This window comes from Marmota flaviventris, chromosome 12 (assembly GCF_047511675.1).
Source record: "Marmota flaviventris isolate mMarFla1 chromosome 12, mMarFla1.hap1, whole genome shotgun sequence".
Classification (NCBI taxonomy): Eukaryota; Metazoa; Chordata; class Mammalia; order Rodentia; family Sciuridae; genus Marmota; species Marmota flaviventris.
The window spans coordinates 78,556,851-78,579,604 of NC_092509.1; the positions used below are offsets into that span (position 1 = coordinate 78,556,851).

Below are 22,754 nucleotides of genomic sequence, written 5' to 3' on the forward strand. Positions count from 1 at the left end.
TGGTGGAGGGAGTGTGTTCCCGGGAAGTGTGGGTAGAGTGCCGGTGAGAGTTTGGGAATAAAGAGTTGCTGTTTGAACCTACAAGGCTTTATGGCGGCTCGGTTATTGTGTGCCCAGCCAGACTGCGGCAGTCCTCACTATTGCCAAACTACATCCCCAATTCCCAAACTGAGAGCAAGGGTTGCTACTTGGCCCTTAATAGTCACCATCTTTTGGTCATCTTCAATTTCCCTAGGGATTTTCAAAATGAAGAAGAGCCACAGGATCCCCACTGAGGTTAGGAAGCATCGCCTGGTGGACCCCAACATTGTACCTGCTGCGTTGGGATGTGGGTCCTGTAACAAAAAGTCCACATGTTAAAAAAAAAAAAATGTCAACATGTAAAACTGGAGGACTCTTCCCCTCCTGCCCATGCCTAGATCTTCCCTTCTATCCTTCCAGAAGGCTCCTGGTTTGTCTGCCCTACCCCCCAAATTCTGGCCTACCTCATGATCATCCTTAACTTCTGTCCAAATGCACTCTCTTATCTGATCTAGAAATCTACATGGAGAGAATACAGCTTTATTTGCTGCCTCATGAAGGAAGATCACGCAGGGCTTGGTGGTGCACACCTGTAATCCCAGCGATTTAGGAGGATCCCAAGTTTAAGGCCAGTCTCAGCAACTTAGTGAGACCCTGTCTCAAAATAAAAAATAAAAAGGGCTGGAGATGTGTCTCAGTGGTAGAGTGCCCTGAATTCAATCCCCAATATTGAAAGAAAAAATAAATACAACAGGAAAGGTGACCTGTCCTGTGATGATGTTTGGTTTGCTAACTTCACTTCATCCATTTGTTGGGAGATGATAAAGGCTTTCTGGGTCTTTACAGATGTGGCACTGAAGCCCAGACAACGCTTTTTAAAACAAAAATAAAACTATTTATTAAAATAGTTAAAATTGAAGTGTTGCTCAATCCTATGCCAAAATAGTGCTTTTCTTGCTTTATTTTTAAGAAAAAAGACACCCTTAATTAAATCCAATCTTTAATCTTCCAGAACTTGATTAAAACTTGATTCTGTTAACTTAGAGTAAAAAAATTTTTTCATGAGCCTTGGGTTATTCAGGCCACCTCAGCCTCAAAAGTACTTCTATGCTGCCCTCTTCCTCTTTAGTGTCTTTTCTGAAGTGAGAATGTGTTTCTCTGATGGCTTCTGGATTATCAGAGGAAAGGCTTTAATATACCTCATCACCCCTCTCATTTTTTTCCCCTGCATGCTCAATACACAAAAGAAACTGTAATCAGTGATTTTTATGCCCCACAGACCATACTATTCTCTGATGTCCCCCATTTTGAGGGAAGCCTCCCACTTTAGTATTTTGGTGGAGGTTAACAAGTTTCTCTCCTTTAACCATGTAGTTTTTAAATTAGAGTTATAAAATAGTACTTACAGAGTGATGAGCTATAAAAATAATACATGTAGTCGTAGGCTTTACAGAAAGCTGTTCTTACCTGAATTCCTTTAGTAAAGACTTTTTGTAGCCCAGGTGACTCAGATACAAACTTTCCTGGGAAAGAACGGGACTTCTCTAGACCATGAACACATGCACAGAGAGAATAAGAAGGCTTTACAATGTCAGTTAAAGGATTTCACCCCCACAGACATAGCTGTGTCCCCCTTCTGTCCTGCTTGCCATGTTGACCAGTCACATGGGAGGATTGCTCTCACTGGGCCCACGGGATAACAGACTTCTGGAAGGTGGAGCAGAGAAAGAATAAGAGGAGCAGGGGTGATGAGGGTCAGTCACTGTGAGTAAAGAACAGAGGGTGAGGCTGAGCACAGCCATCTGGGGTCTCCACAGGTTTCCACCCCTGAGCTCAGCTCCCTCTGTGATGCTACTCTTGTGTCCCTGCCACCTACTCCCTAGCATCACAGGGACGCATGCACAGGACTTACATGTGAGAAGATTATCCTTCATAATTGGGAGCTATTCATTTGCTTTCACCGTCAAGATCAGCTGCAGTAGGACTGTATCTTTTTGCGGGGAGGGGATTGAACTCAGGGGCAAGCGACCACTGAGCCACCTCCCCAGCCCTATTTTGTATTTTATTTAGAGACAGGGTCTCACTGAGTTGCTTAGTGCCTCAGTTTTGCTGAGGCTGGTTCGATCCTCCTGCCTCAGCCTCCCAAGGCCCTGGGATTACAGACGTGCACCACCATGCCTGGCTAGTACTGTATCTTTCAACAGAGAAAATAGGAGAGAGACTCGCCAACGCTGCCCTCCCCATGTCCTCTGTTTCCTTGCTGCTCTGCCATATTCCCTCCTTCTCTGCCATTGGCTCCACAGACATACTTGGCCTGGACTTCCACTCCCTCAACCTCAAGCTCTTTGCATTTATCCTTTCTCTTTTGGATGACCCCTTTGTCCGCTCTAGTGAACCACTCCCACCACTATGGAAAGAAGATTTATCTCCCAATGGGGGGCAGGGGAGACAAAAAGCAAAATGCCTCCCTGAATTCATGTTCTCAAGTTCTGTCCCATGGCTCTGAAACTCTATTCCGAAAAGCCCTTGAAAGTGTTGCCTTTCTTGATTTGCCCACTTCCTTTCACCTTCTGTCTCATCCCACGCAACCTCCCTGCAGCCTTGACATGCTGACCACTGCCTCCGCCTTGAAACAATTTTTCTCTTCACCCACTCTTGCTGCACTGGACCTTTCTTCCCAGTTTCCTTTCTGCCTCATCCTCTTTCGAACCTGCCAGTGTAGACGGGTCCCAGGGCTCTGTCCTTGGCTCTCTTCATACACACTCTCCCTGGGCGATTTTACCCAGGTGCCATATAAGTGTCTGTAGCTCAGTGGCTGTCTGTGTATATCAGGTAACTCCCAAAACTTTTTTTTAATTAATTGATTTATTTTAATTAGGTATATATGACAGCAGAATGCATTCTAATTCATCATACACAATTGCATCACAACTTTACTTTTCTATGGTTGTACATGATGTAGCGTCACACTATACATGCAGTCACACATGTACCTAGGGTAATGGTGTCCATCTCACTCGACCCTTTTTAATATTTTATTAGAGACAAGGTCTTGCTGAGTTGCCTAGGGCCTCGCTAAGGTGCTGAGGTTGGCTTTGAACTTGTGATTCTTCTGCCTCAGCCTCCCTAGTTGCTGGGATTACAGGTGTGTACCACCGTGCCTGGCATTCTCAACTGTTATCTCCAGCCCTGACTCCTATTGTGACCCCCATTCTGAGCTCCAATTTGATTATTCATTTGTGTGAATAAAAAGAATAATACTAACAATAATAATAAAATAATAAACATTTGTATGAGTAAGAGGTATTTCAACATTTTTTTGTGTGTGTATAAACTTGGAATCAAAGAGGTATCTCAAGTTTAACAAAACCAAAATAAAACTATAGATTCTGCTTACTTCCTGAGTCATTGACCCAGTTTCCCTCTTTTTAGTAAACAGCACCACCATGTACCTGATTACTCAGAAAAAAAAAAAGTCTAGGAGTTATCCTTAATGCCTCTCTCTTCTTAGCATCCCATATTCAATCTATTTAGACCTGTTACCATTTTCCCAAAATTTGACCCTTTCAGCATCACCTCCTGCCTGGGCTATTGCAACCACTTTCTAATTGGTCTCTCACCTCCACCCTTGTTCTCTTGTAATCCATCCTCTACACGACGGATGGTCTGAGATCTTTAAAAATTTGAAATCAGCAGGCACAGTGGCATCTAGAATATAAGCCCCTGAAGCATAGGGACTTTGTTTTATTCAACGCTATAACTAGCACTTGGAATTATACTGGTCTAGTACAATCATGCTCAACAGTTCTTATCAAGTCACTGATTATTAGGAACCCTTTGATAGTAGTAAGGGGTCATTTATTCTTCAGCAAATACCACATGAGGTGCTGGGGGGCATAGCAGTGCCAGGAGGCCTGGGCAGTATTAGAGAAGGGCAGTAGACGCATGATGGTTAAGAGCTTGGATTCTGGACTTAGAAAGTTGGGCCAGAATCTGGTTCTGCTAAACTTCTTGTCCATGTGGCCTTGGCCACATGACTCAGCCCCTCTGAACCCCAGTTCCTCATATATCAAAAGAAGATAATAGCGATGGCCTTAAGAGTTTTTATGAAGAGGGAAACAGATCATCCTTACAAAGATGCCTGGCACATAGCAAGCACTCAATAAATGTTAGCTCTTTCGTATGAAGAACTAGCACTTGCAACGGGAGAGGCCAGCACCACTTTCTTTTCCCTCATGTTTGAAAGGTCCATCTCCCCTTATTTCTAAACTCCAGTTAGGTTTTGCTTTTGGATTCTTCACTCTGAGAACCTTTCTGGATATTGCCATCAGATTCCCACTTCTCTGAGGGATTTGCAGGAGGGGGGAAAAAAAAAAAGGGAGGGGAAAAATCGATATGAAAAAGCTCAGCTGGGCGTGGTATCACATACCTGTAATTCCAAGGCTTCCGAGGAAGGCTGAGGCAGGAAGATCCCAAGGTCAAAATCCAGCTTCAGGGGCTGGGGATATAGCTCAGTTGATAAAGTGCTTGCCTGGCATGCTCAAGGCCCTGGGTTTGATCTCTAGCCCCCCAAAAAGTCAGCTTCAGCAACTTTGTGAGGCCCTAAGCAACTTAGCGATACTCTGTCTTAAAAAAAAAAAAAAAAAAAAAAAAAGTCTGGGGATGTGGCCCAGTAGTTAAGCACACCTAGGTTCAATCCATAGTGTTCAAAACAAAACAAAACAAAACAACCAACCTGTGACATCTTCTAGGCTCCTCACCAACATAGTTGTTATGGGTAGGACACCTGCCACATAGTGCCAGTTGCCACTTTTAGTGTGATTCTGACTTAGCTGGAAGTCAGGGTCCTCCTCAAGGCCTAGGAGCACGAATAGAACACCTTGGGATAAGAATGGGAAATGAGGCACCTCTGGTCCTGCCTCTCTCCCTGTGGCTCAGCCGGTGGTCCCTTGGCAACCATTGTCTCTGCTAAAGGACTCAAACTCATCCTCCCACTGGTGGCTGCTGGCAGGTGGAGAGGGAGTGGGTTCCACACAGAACATAGTCAGACTAAAGCCATATATATATATATATATATATATATATATATATATATATATATATATATATATATATTTTTTTTTTTTGCTGTGTTTGAAAAATGTGAATAAAGATTGAACATTGAAATATTGGCATTGCTTACATGAAAGCCTAAATAATTGGCTTCTCATGGAAAACTTGGAACTTGGTGCAATCCCTTGTCTATGCAGTGATGGTCTGAGCAGTAGCTGGACATGCATTCTCACTTCTCCATAGACTCTATGTGACTGACTTCACTAGTGTATTTGTTAGGCCCCAGAAAGCACTGAGGTCTTTGTTTTTTGGTCCTGGACCTCTAACCCAGGGATGCTTTACCACTGAGCCACATCCCCAGCCCATTTAAAAATTTTGAGACAGGTTCTCACTAAATTGCTGAGGCTGGCCTCGAATTTGTGATCCTCCTGTGTCAGCCTCCCAAGTTGCTGGAATTATAGGCATGGGCCACCACTCAGTTCTCTTATTTTGAGACAGGGTCTTGCTAAATAGTGAAGACTGGCCTTGAACTTGTGATTTTGTCTTGGGTGCTCAAGTAACTGGAATTATAGGCATGAACCACTGCACTTGACAGTATTTGAGTTTTGTTTTGTCGTTTTGATATAGGAGATTGAAGCTAGGGGTGCTTTACCACTGAGCTATGTCCCCAGTTCTTTTTTTTTTTTTAATTTTTTAGTTATAGATGGGCACAATATCTTTATTTTTATTTGGTGCTGAGGATCAAACCCAGTGGCTTACATGTGCGAGGCAAGTGCTCTGCCACTGAGCCAAATCCCCAGCCCCTGTTCCCAGTTCTTTTTAATGTTTTATTTGGGGACAGAGTCTCATTAAATTGCTGAGGCTGGACTCCAATTTGTGATCCTCCTACCCCAGCCTCCTGAATTGCTGGGATTACAGCCACGTGCCGCCCACCATGCCTGGTGAGATGAGTCAGCATTTGAAGCCACTGTAGCCTAGCAGGAAATAATGGTTATTGACAGTTTATGGGGCAGCTGGTGGTGAACTTGAGATCAGGCCTCTATGTCCTTTTTCCTTAGCTTTAGAACAGTCAGCCTGGTGTTTAGGGAAAATCAAAGGCAGGTACAAAGATGGCCATTCTAGTCCTGGCCCTGCTATTATTATCAGTATGATTTTGGCTGATCAGCCTTTCTGAAAATTTCTTTATCTGAAAAATGATGACAATAATACCACAAACTTCATAAGTTCAGTCAAGTAGACTGTGAATTACTCCTGGCTGGTGGCCCTGTCTTATTCATGTTAGAATGTTATTTTCAGGTGTTCACAAATCACCCCTTCTTGCCAAGGAAGAGAAAAAGGGGAATGAGCATTTACCATTTACTCTGTCAGACGCTGTGCTCAGCATGATGTGGTTGAATGCAGAATTTCAAAGGGGCAAGGTAAATGGGGTGGTGCTCTCTCAAGTTCTGACATAGTGTTGCAGTCTTTTATCCTGTTAAAGTCTTTCATCCCAGATACAGAGAATTCCAAACATTCCAGCTATCCAAGGCCATTGAGCATACTGACAGGGTCCCCTCAACTCTGAGACCTGAGTTGGGGTGCTGGTGGTGGAGTTGCAGGACTATTGGGGAATGTGGGGTTCCCTCTAAGCTTCTCTCAGAAACATTCACAATATTGCTCCTTGGGAGTTCCGAGCCTCTAAAGTGGCCAAACCGGAATGGGAAGGCACACCTGGAAGCCCTGGTGTTACTCTGCCCCTCCTATAGGCATGGTAGCTAAGGTAGCAGGCACCGTGGGAACATCCCATTTGCCAGTGCCTGACCCATACCAGGGTCTAGCCCTTTAGGTTCCACACCCAAGTAAGCCAAAGTTTAGGACTGAAGGTGCAGTCACCATGGATCTCAGTTGGGCTGAGTCAGCAGGGAAGAGATATCAGGACTGGAGAAGGTGCTGGTGGGTGTAACTCTTGGTATAGCCCTTTTCCTACTATGCAGAAGGCCCTGGGTATGATCCCCAACAACAGAATAAAAAGAAAGGAAGAGCCAGGACTGGAGAGGGAGAGGAGATGGGAAGGAGGAAAAGGTATTTAGTTACCAGGAGCCTCCTTAAGACCTATACTCAGCTTCCTAAGGACAGAAATGAAACCTTTACCCTGGTGTGAACTGCAGCCTCCACAGCTGGAGTTGAGGCAGAACAGGGAGCACTGAAGTCCCACAGAAGAGACCAGTGCAGCCAAAGGGAAAGGTTGAGGGTTCCAGGGAATTAAGTAGGGCAGGGGACTGGGCGGGGGAGACTGAGAAAAGACGGGATTTTCTCGTGTTCACCCACCATATGGGCGCCCCCAATGCCCCACCTCCAATCTGCTGTGAGCTTCTTTCCAGCTCCATGTGGGCAAGCAGATTACTCTATCCTCAGCTTACTGGAGTCACAGAAACTCAAGCCCATTTCCCCTCCCTTTCAGTATTGGTGAAGCGTCTACCACGTGTCTGGTTCCGAGAGGGACTTCACTCCGTCCCTCTAGCGGCTTACTATCTGAGGGAAGAGGCACGTATGTGCCGAGGAGAGGACAGGGACACTGGTGGAAGAAAAGACATAGCGAGTCACATGTGCAGCGATGAAGGGTAGGAGCCCAGTATTGTGGGAATCAACAAAATAAATAAAACAAGGAGACAAATCCCATAGGTTTGTCCTGAGGACATCTGACACCAAACATTCCAGAGCATCAGAGGTGGTGAGCTGAGAGGATGGCACGGATCGGAGATGAGCAGCTGAGATGCACTAGCTGTGCACGGGACCCTCGGGAAACCAGGGAAGGACCAGCAGGGCTGCGGAGGGAAGGGTGTTAGGAGGCGCACAGACCCGAAGTCTGGGCGGAAGGGAGGCGCGCGCGACAGCCGGAGCCCTGGGAAGTCGTCCCTGGCGGCCGCGGCGGCGGCGGAGAGCAGGCTCTACACGTGCGCTACGTGCTGTGCTGGCCGCCGCCCCCTCCCTGGCCGCTGGGGAACCGGGCCTGCCCCCCATCATTTGTTGGCCGAGTCTCCGGCAGTGAGCGGAGGGATGGGGAGGTAGAGGAAGGTCGCTCTCTCAGCTTGGAACCCAGGAGCGTGGTCTTCCCATCGCGGCGACCGGAAGAAGCTCCGGGACGCCGCAGCGGGCGGGCGAGTCTAGAGGCGAAGGCAGATCCGGGGGAGCAGGCCGGGAGTGGGACCCAGCAGGTTGGGGGCGTGAGGTCTGGGGGCTGAGAGGAGCGAAAGCAGATGACGATCCTACCAATGAATCGCTACGATCTGAAGCCGCACAAATGGGGGTAGTTTGGGGGACGGAGGCCCGGGCGGGGGTGGAGTGTTGTCCAAGAGTAAGGAGGGGGTTCCTGGAGACGTGGCACTCGGAACGGGGTTTGGTTCCGCTCGGGCCGCCTGGGCTGCAGCCCCGCTTTCCCCCGGGAACCTGGATCTGGCCCCGCCCAGGCCTTGCTCCCGGCCCTCGGGGAGCCGTAGCCCCGGCACCTCCCGCCCGGGGTTGCCCAGGTCCGGCCTCTGGGGCGTCCAGCCGGCCCCAGAAGAGACAATGCGACCCGGGCTCCGCCCCCGGAGGCTGATGCAGCCCGGGCCGCGGCCAATCACGGCCTGTGGCTAGGCTCTTTAAAAAAAGAAGAGCCGGTCGCGGTGTGGCTGTCAGCTGGAGAGGGATCCCTCCGCCCATGTAAACACACATCATAAAGGGCAAGGGGAAGCGTCTTCTGCGGGGCGGGGGAGCTGTCGCCTTCCAGGAGAGCTCTCCTGGTCCCTAGGTTCCCCTAGCTATCCTGGCAACCGCCCCCTTCCTTAACGTCACATCGGGTGCGTGCAGAGCCAAACAGCTGCTGCCTGATCTGGGAGCTACAGTATCTCATCCTTTAGGGGCACTACCGGAAATGGAGGAAGCAGGATTGGGAGATCTTGAGAATTGGGAGCGAGAAGGAGTTCTACCATACTGCTGAAAATTGAAAAAGATTTTCTTAGGCTCATTCCTCCTGTGCCCTTCGGTTAAATAATAGTCTCTATTCACATATATCGAGATTTCTTGTCGAAGTTATACCCACCCAGCTCGTAGGATGCCAACACTAAAGGGTCAAAATTCTTACTGCTCTCCCAAGAGATAGCGCATGACAGGAAATCAATTCCAGAAATGCCCCACAAATACACACAATGACTGCTCTCCCTAACACTTTATTGTGAAAAATTTTCAGCAAAGTTAAAACTGCACAAATTCTTCTATATCCACTATCTAGATTGTACCAGAATAACTTGCCATATCTACTATCTTACACTGATTTTTCCCCCTCTAATGGGGTTGCCAGCTGCCCCCCCCTTTGCTTGAGGCTCTATTTCAGTGGGGAGAAGGAAAAAGCTTATCCAGATCCCAAAGCCCTAGAGATCTAAGAAAAGGTCTACCATCTCATCTCCTAGGACTGCTGTATACCTTTGGGAAGTTTAATGAAGAAGAGGCCTTCTTTTCTTTTCCGCCCTCCCTCCCTCCCTTCATTTTTTTTTTTTTAATCTAATTGAAGATCCTTAAGGATAAGATGAATCTGATGAAATTACTCTTGAAGAATCTGAAAGCAGGGGTAGGGCTTCAGTGATGACTCCTCAAGGCGATCATGATAAGCAGACCTTTCATGGAGATGGCTGCTTTCTGAATAAAGGAGATCAATTCAGTGTTGAAATTCAACATTTTGAACTTTTATCACCTTTTCTGGGGCTAAACATACTCCCCCGTCCCCCAAAAGTGCTTCAAATATATTTATATCTTGAAATTAGTTACCCTTACTATGCTTCCCTTGCCTTTGCTGCAAAATGGGGATAACAGCAATACCTTCCCAGTATGACTGTTAGAACAGTGCCTTTTGCACGAGTAGCATTACATAATAACTATTACCTATATGCTAATAATCCCCAGATTTATGTCTCCAGTTCTAAACACCCCCCCCCCCCCTTCAGATTTATATCTTTCAACCTTTTGGATATATTCCAGCAGTATGTACCAGAGACACCTCAAATTCAACACATCCAGAAGTGAACACATTATCTTCTTCCCTAGAATGGCTTTTTTATGTATAGTATGATCTGAGTGAATGTCCAGGCGATGCTAAGGGGCCAACATCCACTCAGACAGGTATGCCACATACTAGATTCATCCTTAATACTCATGGTTCCTTCCCTTCATCCCTAATTTTATTTCCTGCATGTGCATCTCTTCCTCCTAATCAATAGCATCACTGTCTTAATTTTAGCTCCACGATTTCAAGATTATTTCAAGAGCCTTTTGTTCCTTTCAAATCCAACCTTGTGGTTGAGGATAACTCTTTTCCCTGCAACACGACTACCTCCTAATAAATAGTTCCCATCACTTAATAGTTTTATGTATTTGGACAAATTGCTTAATATTCCTTTTTGTAACATGTAAGAAAGAATACTTAACTCATGGGGTTGTTGTATAGACTGATTAATCATATAAAACATTTAGAACAGTAGGATACGCAAGTACTCAAAAGTACTACGATCCTTACTGTTGTCGTCTCACATCCATGCTATTCTTCTGTTCAAGCTGTTCCTTTTACCTGGAAAATTCTCTCCCATTCTCAATACTCTTTCTGCCCCTCCTGTATATAAGTGTATACTTATATCGTGGCACAGTATACTACACGATTGAATGATCGCCTTGTGGGTCCGATCTTCTCTACCCATCTATTAACTTCTTAAGGGCAGTAACTCTGATACATAGTAAACGGTCAGTAGATGTTGGCGCAACTCAATCAGAAGGATAGACTCCATCCCAGGCGGAAGGCCCGGCCCCTCCCGACTCGGGGGCGGGGCGGAGAGCTCGGCGCGGGGTGGGGGTGGGGGTGGGGTGGGACTCTTTTTCCTCGCCGTGGCGGCGGAGGCGCACGGCGTGGGTTAGCGGCAAGACGTCGTCGGAGGAAGGCTGAAAAAGCCCAAGGTGCTGCGGTTGCTAGTACAAGTCGGACTTGCTATCGCCCGAGCCGCGTCAGTACAGGTCTCGGACGGAGCGGAGCTCGCAGCCGCGGTCCCGGAGCCCACCTAGTCCTCGGCCCTGCTTGACCGGCGGTGATGGAGCCGGCCACCGCGCTGCCCCAGGGCCCGCGCCCGGCTCTGCCCCTTGGGAGCCCGGGGCCGCTGGGCGAGTTCCTGCCTCCTCCCGAGTGTCCGGTCTTCGAGCCCAGCTGGGAAGAGTTCGCGGACCCCTTCGCTTTTATCCACAAGATCCGGCCCATAGCCGAGCAGACCGGGATCTGTAAGGTGCGGCCGCCGCCGGTGAGTCACGCCAGCACCCCGGATTCTGCTCGTGGCTGGGGGAGGGAGCGAGGACGCGCGGGGCCCGGAGGCCCGAGGCGCGGGGGGCGGGGAGTAGTCGCCCTGCAGGCCTCGTCAAGTTTGGGGCTGCCCGGTTGAGGCAGTGGGAGGAAGACCCGGGCTTCTTCTGGGTGGGAGATAAGGAGCGTGGAAGAGCGGGGGCTTCGGCGATGCCACGCGAGGGCCGGGTGGCGGCCGGGCTCGGGCGGCCGGGTGCGCTGCCGGGCCTGGGGGTTCGGGTTCGGTTCCGGTCGGAGTGGTGGCAGGAGCCGGAGGTGGTCGCGGGGGAGTTTCCTCCCGGAGCTCAGCGGAGGCGCGGGCGTGGAGGGAGGGCTCTGGGCCCGGCCGGGCTTCGCAGGCTGGTCCTCGCCTCCTCCCCCGGGGTGCGGGGGTGTGTGATGGGGTGGGGGTGGGGGACTTTCGAGTTGTCGTGCGAGGAGGAAAGTTTTCAATATGGCGGCGGGAGCCCCTGGTCCTTTGTGTGGTGGCGGCGTCGGCCCGGAGCGGCCCTCACCTGGGCGCCCCACCCTCCAGACCAGGGCACCCCCCACCCCCTGGTCCCCGGGTCTCCAGGTGGCCCCCAGGCCTGGGTCGGGGAGAGGCGGCCAGCGCTGCCGGGGGGCGGGGAGGAGCTGCGGGTTGGGCCTGGAGCGGTGGTGTGTTGGGGGACACAAGTGTTTGGGGGGCACTTTTGGGATGATGTGGGCAGGACAGGCGGCGGCGGGCCCTGATGCCCGCCCACGCTCGCGGATGCTCCCACGCCGACTTCTGGCCGCGCCGCGCGGCTCCCGGGGGAGGCCTGGCGGGGTTGGTGGGATGGGGTGGGGGAGATGTCAGACGGCCGGACCGCGGCCGATTTCACCCCTGGCTCCCAACCTGCCCGAGCTGAAATGCGCCCACCCAGCGAGCCCTCCAAGCCCTGTCTGAAGCGCCTTGGGCCGGGGGGCTGTGAGTGAGGGGTGGGGTGCTTCCAAAACATCCCTAACGGCTCTAACGTCCGCGGAGGAAAACCCGGCCAACCCCTCCCTGTCCCCCACCCCCCAGCCGGAACTGGATGCGCTCCGACACCCCTGTTTTTTCGCCCACCTTTTGGGATGGTCCGAGCCGGAGTTGGCCTAAACGACGGTTGGACGGGCTGGGACGGTTGAAAGGAGGTTTAACTGCCTTTCCTACTGTTTTTAAGAATTTTCTCCCCACTCTTCCCCCGCCCCCCCCCCCCTCCGTGAGTGGAAAAAGACCCCCCCTCCCCCTTGTCCCTTAAACTTGCTCTTTGTAATGACATTTCGAGTTGCCGGGATTCCGTGTGTAATCACAGTGTTTTGGAAAGCCGTTTTTGAGGGAGATCTCCGAATAAAGTCTTAACCACCCCCGCCCCCATCCCCCAATAAAAAATAAAAACACGGACTCCAGACTTTTTTGCCTTTTTTTTTTTTTTTGGAGAAATTTTAAAATGGAGATGAAACATAGCCTCAAAAGATAGCTGGCCAGCTGGTGTGGGGAAAATGTTTGAAAATAGATCCGTTTCTTCCAGGGAAGTGGACAAGGTTGATTATTGTTGCTTACGGGAAGTACATTTCTTTAGAGTGTAGAGAGGCCTGCAAAAGTTACACTGGGTTTGGTTAGAGCCAAGATTTTAATTCATGAAGAATAATGTTTCCAACATTCAGCAATTTAGCTTTATGGCAGATGTGGGGAAGGATGAATATGAATGTTGGACATTTGCATTAATGAGATTTTATTCAGAAATTAGGCAACCTGAGCAAGTTCATGGTAACCAAAACGTGAAGAGTTAGGTTCCGAGTTAGGTTCCTGGGAGTTGTCCTCCATGTTGGTATTGTGGTATACTAGGGCTGGGGTAAGTCCTTTATCTTGCTTTCTTTTCCTTTTATAAATCCCTTTTACCGAAAACATAGTGTTGCTCTGGTTAGGTTTTGGCAACCCATTTCCTCATCTGGGCTAGCTCACTAATGGCAGACTTTGCAAAATGCGATTGTGTTGCCTTTTCCCACCCTGAATGTCAGACAGACATGATGGCCACCATTTTGTATTGAGAGTACTATATACTACAGCCTGAGGAAGGGGTAAGGAGGAACAAATAATCTACAAACATGACCAGTGCTCTGTTTTGTAGACCTTCTTTGTGTGGAGGGGGCTTGCCTCCTCCTTTGTTTAACAAACTCCTCTCCCAAATGGAAAGAGTTTGGGACTATTTGCTGTTGATATAACCAAAAAAAGGGAAATCTTTCCAGAAGTTATAGCTCTTGAAGAGAGGTCTTGTTGGAACAAAGGCTTCTTAAGATATGTAAACATTCTTTGTTTTAGCAACTGTTTTTGGGAAAACTAACTGTGAACAAGTGGTTTCATACAGATGAAATACAGCAAAAACAACAACAAAAATCACCTGAAGAGACATGAAATTTTCCATGGTGATAGCTTTATAATGTATATGTTTATAGATGATTTTTCTTGAGTTTTTGGAGTACCAGTGACTGTATTAAAAGGGGCATTGGGACCTTTAGTATTTTACTTGTTAGGAGGTAAAGGGTAGAATTATAAAGCATTTCTGTTCCCTTTTGTTTTTACCTTTATTAGTGGTGCTTACATAGCTTAGGTTTTTTAGCTGTTTTCTTAGGGTACAGAGCTGCTTGGCTTGTGAAAACTTAGGATATTCATATTACTTTGTATGTTGGGAGTATAGGAGTACACAGAAATTTGTGAAAATACAGTAAGATTAAAAGTGATAAAAGTAATAAATCAAGAAGTCTATACTCAAAACCCTGGTTTTGGTTTTAGAGAGAGAAATAAACCTTTGTTTCAAATGATATCAAATACATAGGATAACCAGATTTTCTCAGCAGAGATCTTTTTAAATTTACAATTAATCTGGTTTCTGGTTTTATTGCCTTTAAAATGCAAATTTTAATTTCCTCTTTTAATAAGATTTCTGTTTAAAGTGTTTGAGGGAGTGTTTCATATCACTTTCGGTGTTTGGAGATCATTAATTTTAGGGGTGTAACTATTAGGCAAGAATAGTTAGCTGCTTAGTAGATCCTTTTTTGAATCCTCCAAGTTTTATAGGGACATATTTGATGGCTTTAATAACTTTCTTGCCTTAAAACAGCTAACATTTGGCCATAGATAGGCAAGTTCCACTTTTGTCCAAAAGTAGAGATTTAGATCAAACCCCAAGTGGCACAACGGATACTTTTTTTCAGCTTTAACTTCTGTGGTCATTAGCGTTTTCCTTCACCTTTATAGCCAAGGTAAAAAACTACTTTGTTTTAACATAGTCAGCATCTTTGAGTAAGATCTTTCTTTGGTTGTGGTTATTATTTGGTCACATTAAATCTTAAAAATAGGAACATCCTTGAGCAAAAAACAAAAAAAAAAACAAACAAACTTGAAATTACTTTTAAAAATTAACTTTATTAAAATAAACATGCCAGTTTATAGTGTACATTTATTGGTCTGAGGTATTTTCACAGAGTTGTGCATTCAGTCAATTTTTAGAACATTTTTATCTTCCCCAAAGAAACCCTGTATCCATTTGTACCTACATTTGTTGCTGGGGATACTGGCGATTGAACCCAGAGGCCTTTGTAACACTGAGCCACCTCCTTATCCTTTTTATGTATATAAATTTTTAGTTGTATGTAGTTGGACATAAAACCTTTATTTTTCTAATTCAGTGCCTCACAGGTGCTAGGCAAGCGCTTTACTGCCGAGCCACAACCCTAGCCCATCCTTTTTTATTTTGAGACAGGGTCTCTGTAAATTGCTGAGGCCAGCCTCCAATTTGTGATCCTCTTGCCTGAACCTTCCAAGTAGCTGAGATTACGGATGTGCACCACTACATCTAGCTTGTAACTGCTTTTTAAGACAAATTTAGGATTGTAAGTTCTTGCAAGAGCGCTGCTGGTCTGAAGCAAGGCTATCCATGCCATCCCAGCGCTTGGCGCCCCTCCTGCATATGGCCATTTCGGTTCCCGCTTGTCTGTCTTACTGTGATGCAGCCAAGGAGGCCCTCAGCAGAGGCCCAACAGAGGGGGCCACCCAACTTTGGACTTCAACCTCCAGAGCTATGGATCTTTTAAAAGTACCCAACTCTGGCATTTAGTTATAGCAACAGAAAATGGCCTCATTCAGAAACTAACGAAGACTTGGAAATTGTAGGGTAAATGCAGGGATAGCTAGTACCCTCGGGCTTCTCCACCTCCCTGGAGAAGCACCCCCACCATGCCAGCACACTCAGGAGACTCCAGGCCAGAGCACGTGGTGGCGGCGGCCCAGCTATCTTGGAGCCCAGGAAGACTCTTCCAGCTCCAGAAGCTTCTTCCACCTCAGCTGAACAGAGAGCTGGGAAGCTGCATTCATGACCATGAAGAGGGGAAAGTCAGTTTCTGCCTCCGCCTCCATGATCAACATTTGGGAACAAATGGTCTGAAAGACCATTGAGCTGGGACTGGGGCTCAGTGGTAGAGCGCTCACCTAGCATGCTTGAGGCACTGGGTTCAATCCTCAGCACCACATAAGTATAAAAGATATTGTGTCCACCTAAAACTAAAAAATAAATATTAGAAAAAAATTTAGGACTGTAATGCCCTGGAGGAAAAACTTAGTAGAAGGTAAGAGTTTGAATGAAGTCCTGCAGTCTAGGTCACAAGTATTTACTTTAGACAAAGCAAAAATATACTTCATTTGTTGTAGTGTGTAAGAGGATATTTATCCAAATTTGACCTACCAGTGGCAAATGGGATGTACTATAGGAGTCAGGAACATATTCTCTATAAAATTCTTACTGAGCTAATCAACAAATAGAGTGGAATGTGAATGATATTGCAAATACATGAGTCCCCACCCCCATTGGAAAAATTTCCCTTCCCATGATTATAGGATATGATTTTAAACATGCAATCTAAAGTAAAATAAATTTTACTTTAAAAAGTAAAATGAATATAGAATTGCCTTTGTAAAGTGTTAAACAAGGGTTCTCTATTAAAGCCAGAGTTTACATTCTTTAATACATAAAAAGGAAAAGTATTAACCCTTAAATTCTTTTTCTTTTTTTTTTTTGGACTGTAGATTGAATCTAGGGGCTCTTTATCCCTGACCTATATCCCTAATCCTTTTTACTTTTTATTTTGACACAAGGCCTCCCCAAGTTGCTTAGGGCTTTGCTAAATCACTGAGGCCAGCCCTGAACTTGGATCCCCCTGCTTCAGCCTCCAAAGAGTCTGGGATTACAGGCGCCCTGCCCTATAAACTCTTAATTTCATTCTTTTTTTTTTTTTTGGGTCTTTGAAGTATTTAATTCTCTCTCTCTCCCCCCCTCCCCCCCCCTTTTTTTTTGGTAGTGCTGAGGGTTGAACCCAGGGCCTTGTGCATGTGAGGTAAGCTCTCTACCAACTGAGCTACATCCCCAGCTCTGAAGTATTTAATTTTCATTATGATCTATTAACTATTGGAGCATTTCTGGTTGATAGCTTACTGATAAACTTATTTATTTGTTTAATTTGGGGGACAATAACAAAGTCCAGTATGTTTGGGATACTTGAATATATATATAGGTAGGCAGAAATCTGCCTTTGAGGGAGTTTTCTTTTAGAAAGTTAAGAAATTATTTGTAAACTATTTGATTAAAAAAAAAATAGGGGCTGGGGTTGTGGCTCAGTGGTAGAGTGCTCACCTCGCATGTGTGAGGCCCTGGGTTCAATGCTTGGCACCACATAAAAGTAAACAAATAAAGGTATTGTGTCCAACTACAACTAAAAAACAAATATTTAAGAAAAAAAAAAAAAAATAGAGCCAGGCCAGGGTGCATGCCTATAATCCCAACTAGCTGGGAGGCTGAGGCAGAAGGATCCAAAGTTCAAGGTCATCTTCTGGCAAGTTAGTGAGACCTTGTCTCAGATACATAAAAAGGGACTTGGATGTGGCTTAGTGTTAACGCCCTTCTGGATTTAGTCCCCACTACTTGCCCCTTCCCTCCAAAAATCACCTGGTTTATGTACCACCATGGGATCTTTTTGTAGGTTCTTTTTTTTTCCAAATGTATTTTCTCAGTTCTGGAGGTCAGAAGTCCAAGATCAAGGTGACTTGCTGGCACCTTTCTTTTTTGTGGTGATAGGGGTTGAACCCAGGGCTTTGTGCATATGAGGCAAGCAGTCTACCAACTGAGCTATATTAGCCCTTTTTGTAGGTTCTTGTAACCTTGTTGTTGTCTTAATTGGCCTACATTAATGTAGGCCATAGAAGAAGATAAGGGAAAGTCCACCTGCCCCCAAATAAAAATGCTAATTAGGTTCTTGGCATTTGCATTCCTTGATGCCTACTTATGTGCCTCTTTCCAAATGCCATTTCTGAGTTTGAAAGACCACTAAACGAGGAAGATCTTGCTTTTGTCCTTGCACATCTTTTCGGCTTGGTTTGTGTTGAAGTTGTGTGATTCTTCTTTTTCTGGGAGCATTAGGTATGCTCTGGACATTATGCTTATGTTGCCTATTTAAAGTTTTGCCAACCTAAAAAAAATAATAATAATTAGGTGAATAAATGTTAGGAATTGGAGGGGTCTGCTTTATAAAGTTTTTATTAAGTTTGGGTTTCCTGAAGAGGAATCACCAAGAGGAGTATTGATGGAGCCCTTAGGGTGAGTGGGATTATATCTTGGGAAGGCCATATCCCTGGCTGCTGCTACAAATTTTTGTTATTTTGTTTTATGTTATTTTTTGTAGCAGGGATTGAACTCAGGGTTCAGCCCTGTATTTTGTATTTTATTTAGAGACAGAGTCCCACTGAGTTGCTTAGCACCTTGCTGTTGCTGAGGCTGGCTTTTCTCCTGCCTCAGCTTCCTGAGCAGCTGGGCTCAACTTTTGGTTTTAAAGTTTGAGCAACTAGTAACTACGTTTTCCCCTCCCCATGCTGATGGAGAACTGAACCCAAGACCTAGTGCATGCTAGGCAATTGTTCTACCGCTAGTCTGCATCCCCAGCCTGTGGTAGTAGCTACCTTTAAAAAAAAAATCTGAGTTGTAACTGGGTGTGGTGGCACACACCAATAGTCCCAGTGATTTGGGAGGCTGAGACATGAGGATCATAAATTGGAGGCCAGCCTCAATAACTTGAGTAGTGAGATCCTAAGGGTCTGCTATCTATCTCAAAATAAAAAGTAAAAGGACTGGGGATATAGCTAAGTGGTAGAGGGACCCCAGGGTTCAGTTCCTTGTGTCAAAAAGGAAAAAACCAAACCAAAACAAAAAAAACCTGAGTTGTGAGAAACTTGTTTAAGACGTGAGAATTGTATGCACTCTAATAAGGATTTTTTTCTTTTTTTTTTTTCGTTTATGGGTGCTGAGATTGAACCTAGGGGCACTCTACCACTGAGCTATGTCCCCAATCCTTTTTTAATTTTAATTTTTTTGGTACAAGGGATTGAACCCAGGGACACTTAACCACTGAGCCACATCCCTAACCCTTTTTATATTTTATTTTGAGATAGGGTGGGCTTTGCTAAGTTGCTGATGCTCGCTTTGGAACTTGAGATCCTTCTGCCTCAGCTTCTCAAGTTGCTGTGATTACAGGCGTGTGCTTACCCAGTTTAATTTTTTGAGACAGGGTCTTGGTAAGTTGCTTAAGGGCTCCCTCACTAAATTGCTGAGGCTGGCCTCCAACTTGCAATCCTCTTGCTTCGGCCTCCTAAATTGTTAGGATTATAGGTGCACACCACCACACCTGGCTAGAATTTCTTCAGTATTTATTAACTGCTATAGTTTGGGATTGAAGATGACCTTTGTGTACTTTATTAAAATAAGATGACCTTTGTACATCTTCAAAAAAGTTCTTTTTTTGGGATCATTAACTGTTAGAAGAGTTGTATGGTGAATTTGCTTTTATAGCTAAGTTTATGAACTAGACCATACTAATGAAGAAAAGCTACCTCTACGACAATGAGGCATTTCATCTCCATACTTATAAGATTTTTGGAAAAAAATATGGAATCTAACTAAGTGCATTCTTTTTAGTACTTTTTTCCTCATCATGGTTTAAACAGATCCCCCCACTCCCTTTCCGTCCCCAACTGCCCAGGGTCTCACTCCGAAGCCCAGGCTGGCCTTAAACTCCTGTGCTCACACTGATCCTCCTGCCCCAGCCTTCCAAGAAACTTAGACTAGGAGTACCCACAACCTTGCCCAGCTTAAACATTCAAATCTTTAATTGTAGGTCATTCCTCCCAAGGCATTGTTCCTGTGCACCTTTATATATGACCTTAGATTCATTCCACTTTTAAAAATTCTCTTTTAAAGTCACTAAAACTTTCTTAGATGTAAAAACTGATTACTTTGTTCTGCCAGGGTATAAATTTTTTTTATTGCAAATATTTTTTTTATTATGAAAAATTTCAAGCATACACAAAAGTATAGAAAATAGTCCTTTAAACTATTTTTCTGTATATAAGAGCAGAAAGATTATCAGCATTGGTATTGAGACAACTAGTAATTAATATTCAGTCGTAGACTAGCTCTTTTTCTTGGTGGTGGGAGGCAGTTCTGGAGATCAAACCCCAGGGCTTGGTGCATGCTAAGCAAATGCTCTACCACTGAGCTATATCCCAAGCCCCTTGGCTTACCTTTGGGTCTTGTTCTCGTTATAGGTGACATTTGGGCAATTCAGAGTAAGCTTAAAGCCTTTAGTGAGTGATGGTCACTTTGCCCAATTAGTGTGGAGATTGTGTCTCTGAGTTTTAGCAAGTAGCTTTGCTGCATTGTTACATATTTTTTGTGACCTTTGTAGAAACGTGTCCATATCCAGGCTGCAGATGAGGGAGTGAGGAGTGGCTGGAGTGCATTTTCTATCAGCATCTTTCCATTCTCTGATATTTGTCCATTTTGTGTTGACCCAACCACATTTTATCTCAACTTCTGGTCAGAATGGGTAGTTAATCTGACAGAACAGAGTTGGTAGTTAGTCTGATAGAACAGAGTTGGGAGTCAGGAGTACCAAGAAACAGAATGAAATCCCTTTTTAGAAAAGGAGTTTTAGGGAAATGAGAATTAGAAGAGTAATGTTGTTGATTGTGTTGTTTTCTGTGCAGAGTGGTAATTTGACTTTTGAAGTAGGATGGATGTTGCAGTTTCTGTTTAATTTATATGTTAACTAACATGTTTTCAGATATTCTTTAAAATGGGTAGTTTAAAAAATAGATCATCAAAAAATGTCTTCTACCAGTAAAATCTTGGGGCTTCCCACTCCCTCCTTCTGGGGGTTACTTCATTTCTTAGATAGGAGACACCACCAGGCAGAAGTTCACATAATGATTTAGAACTTGTTGATTCCGATTCATATGGTAATCTCTTGTGAAGTGCTGTAAAATTTAAAGATTGTTTTGTAGAGATAAAAATTAGTTATTATGTGGTTGTATTTTATTTATTACTTAAAAGCCAGTTCTTTTATTATGTAAAAGAGAACCAGAGGAGGGGGGGGTATTGTTTCTAGATTTTTAAAACCTGGTGGATAGACTGTTTTCAATCTAATTCCAAAATGACCTTGGACAAAGTTGTTGTACCCTGTATGTGCCTTCTCATCTGCTCTAAGGAGATCTGACACTGACCTAGGGCTGCTGTCTAGATTAATTAACTGATGGATTGCAAAGAGCTTAAATCCCAAAGCTTTATTTGTCCATTGCTAAGAAGAGTCTGGGGGCAGATTTGGTGAGACAGTGGTTAGTGCCAAATATATCCTTCATTTTCCTTAAAAGTGAAGGGATTGTTTAAGTGAAACTTGAAAAGGCAAAAGCCTGTTGACAAAACCAGAAAATGTAGAATGTTATTCTTCTATTGTTTTAGATGAATGAAGCTTTTCTGTATCTGGATTTTTTTTTCCCCCTACCAAGAATTGAACCCAAGGGTGCTTGCTTGACCACTGTGCCACGTCTCCAGCTTTTTTATTTATTTATTTTTTTAATTTTAAGACAGGGTCTCACTAGGTTGTACAGCCTCACTAAGTTGCTGAAGCTGATTTTGAACTTGTGATCCTCCTGCCTCACCTCCTAAGCTGCTTGTATTATAGGCATGCACCACTGCACTGACCAAGCTGTATGTATTTGGATCTTTTCTATATTATTTTTTTCTTTTTTTTGCAGAGCTGCGGATCAAATCCAGGGCTTTGTGCTGCTAGTCCAGAGCTGTACCACCAAACTACACTCCCAGCCCTGTACCTGGATCTTTTTTAAAAAAAAAAATATTGATTTTTTTTTTTTTTGGGGGGGGGCTGTTATAAATTATTGCAGAAAATGTGTAGATGCATGTGTGCTTCTTGTGCACATGCAGGAATTTCTTTTAGGTGAATTTTTATTTGATGATTTATAAATTTACCTGTAAATTTGCAAGCAAATGTTTATCATTATTTTCATTTCTCCTAGTATGAGACACCTGATGCTGTGGAAGCCATGCAAATGGATGGGCATATGTATTTAGCAAATTTAAATAATCCCAATGCATGCCTAACAGGAAGAGTCAGTAGACAAGAGTCCAATGTTTTTCCAGTTATCCCATTTGTAAAGTGAAGAGAAATATAAAAGAGGTAGCAGGAAAAAATGTTTAGTTTGGTTTTTAAAAAAAAGTACTACATCAGTCTGAGTATGGTGGTCTATACTTATAATCCCAGCAACTCAGGAGATGGAGGCAGGAGGATAGGATGGCATGTTCAAGGCCAGCCTTTGCAGTTTATTGAGGCCCAGATTAGAAATAAAAATAACAAGGGCTGAGTGGTGGCTCAGTGGTAGAGCACTTGCCTAGCATGTGTGAGGCACTGAACTCAATTCTCAGCACTACATACAAATAAATAAAAAACAAAAGGTCCATTGACAACTAAAATATATACACATACACAAAAAAATTAAAAATAAGTAAATAAAAATAACAAGAAGGGCCGAGGATGTAGCTCAGTGCTAGAGTGCCCTTGGGTTCAGTCCTTATTTTTATTCTTTACTAACAATTAGACAAACTACTATTGTATATAATCATACAAACTTAAATTCCCAAATTTTTGTTTAAATATATCTTATGTTATTGTACCTTGTAACATTACTTCTTAGGTTGGCCCTATATGCTGTGGTCTTACTATGACTTAATGGCTTTTGTGTGTGTGTCTTGAATCAAGTATTTTAATATAATGCTTTCTAAATGTATTAAAATACTCTGGAGTTGGGAGCAGCGGTGCAGACCTGTAATCCCAGCGATTGAGGAGGCTGAGACAGAAGGATCTCAAGTATGAGTCCAGTCTTAGTCCCTGTCTAAATAAAGACCAGTGTGGTGGCACATGCCTGTAATGGCTTGGGAGGCTGAAGCAGGAGGAT

At 44.8% G+C, this 22,754-nt stretch overlaps 1 protein-coding gene across 1 annotated transcript in view; it reads left to right on the plus strand.

Annotated features, from left to right (window-relative positions):
* Positions 1 to 10,976: 10,976 nt before the first annotated feature.
* Kdm5b (lysine demethylase 5B) overlaps positions 10,977 to 22,754 on the plus strand; it is a 75,689-nt gene continuing 63,911 nt past the window's right edge. The window contains exon 1 of the mRNA XM_027945575.3: positions 10,977 to 11,366. Within this exon, the coding sequence (XP_027801376.1) occupies positions 11,163 to 11,366 (204 nt within the window). The 5' untranslated portion in view covers positions 10,977 to 11,162. The remainder of the gene's footprint in view (positions 11,367 to 22,754) is intronic.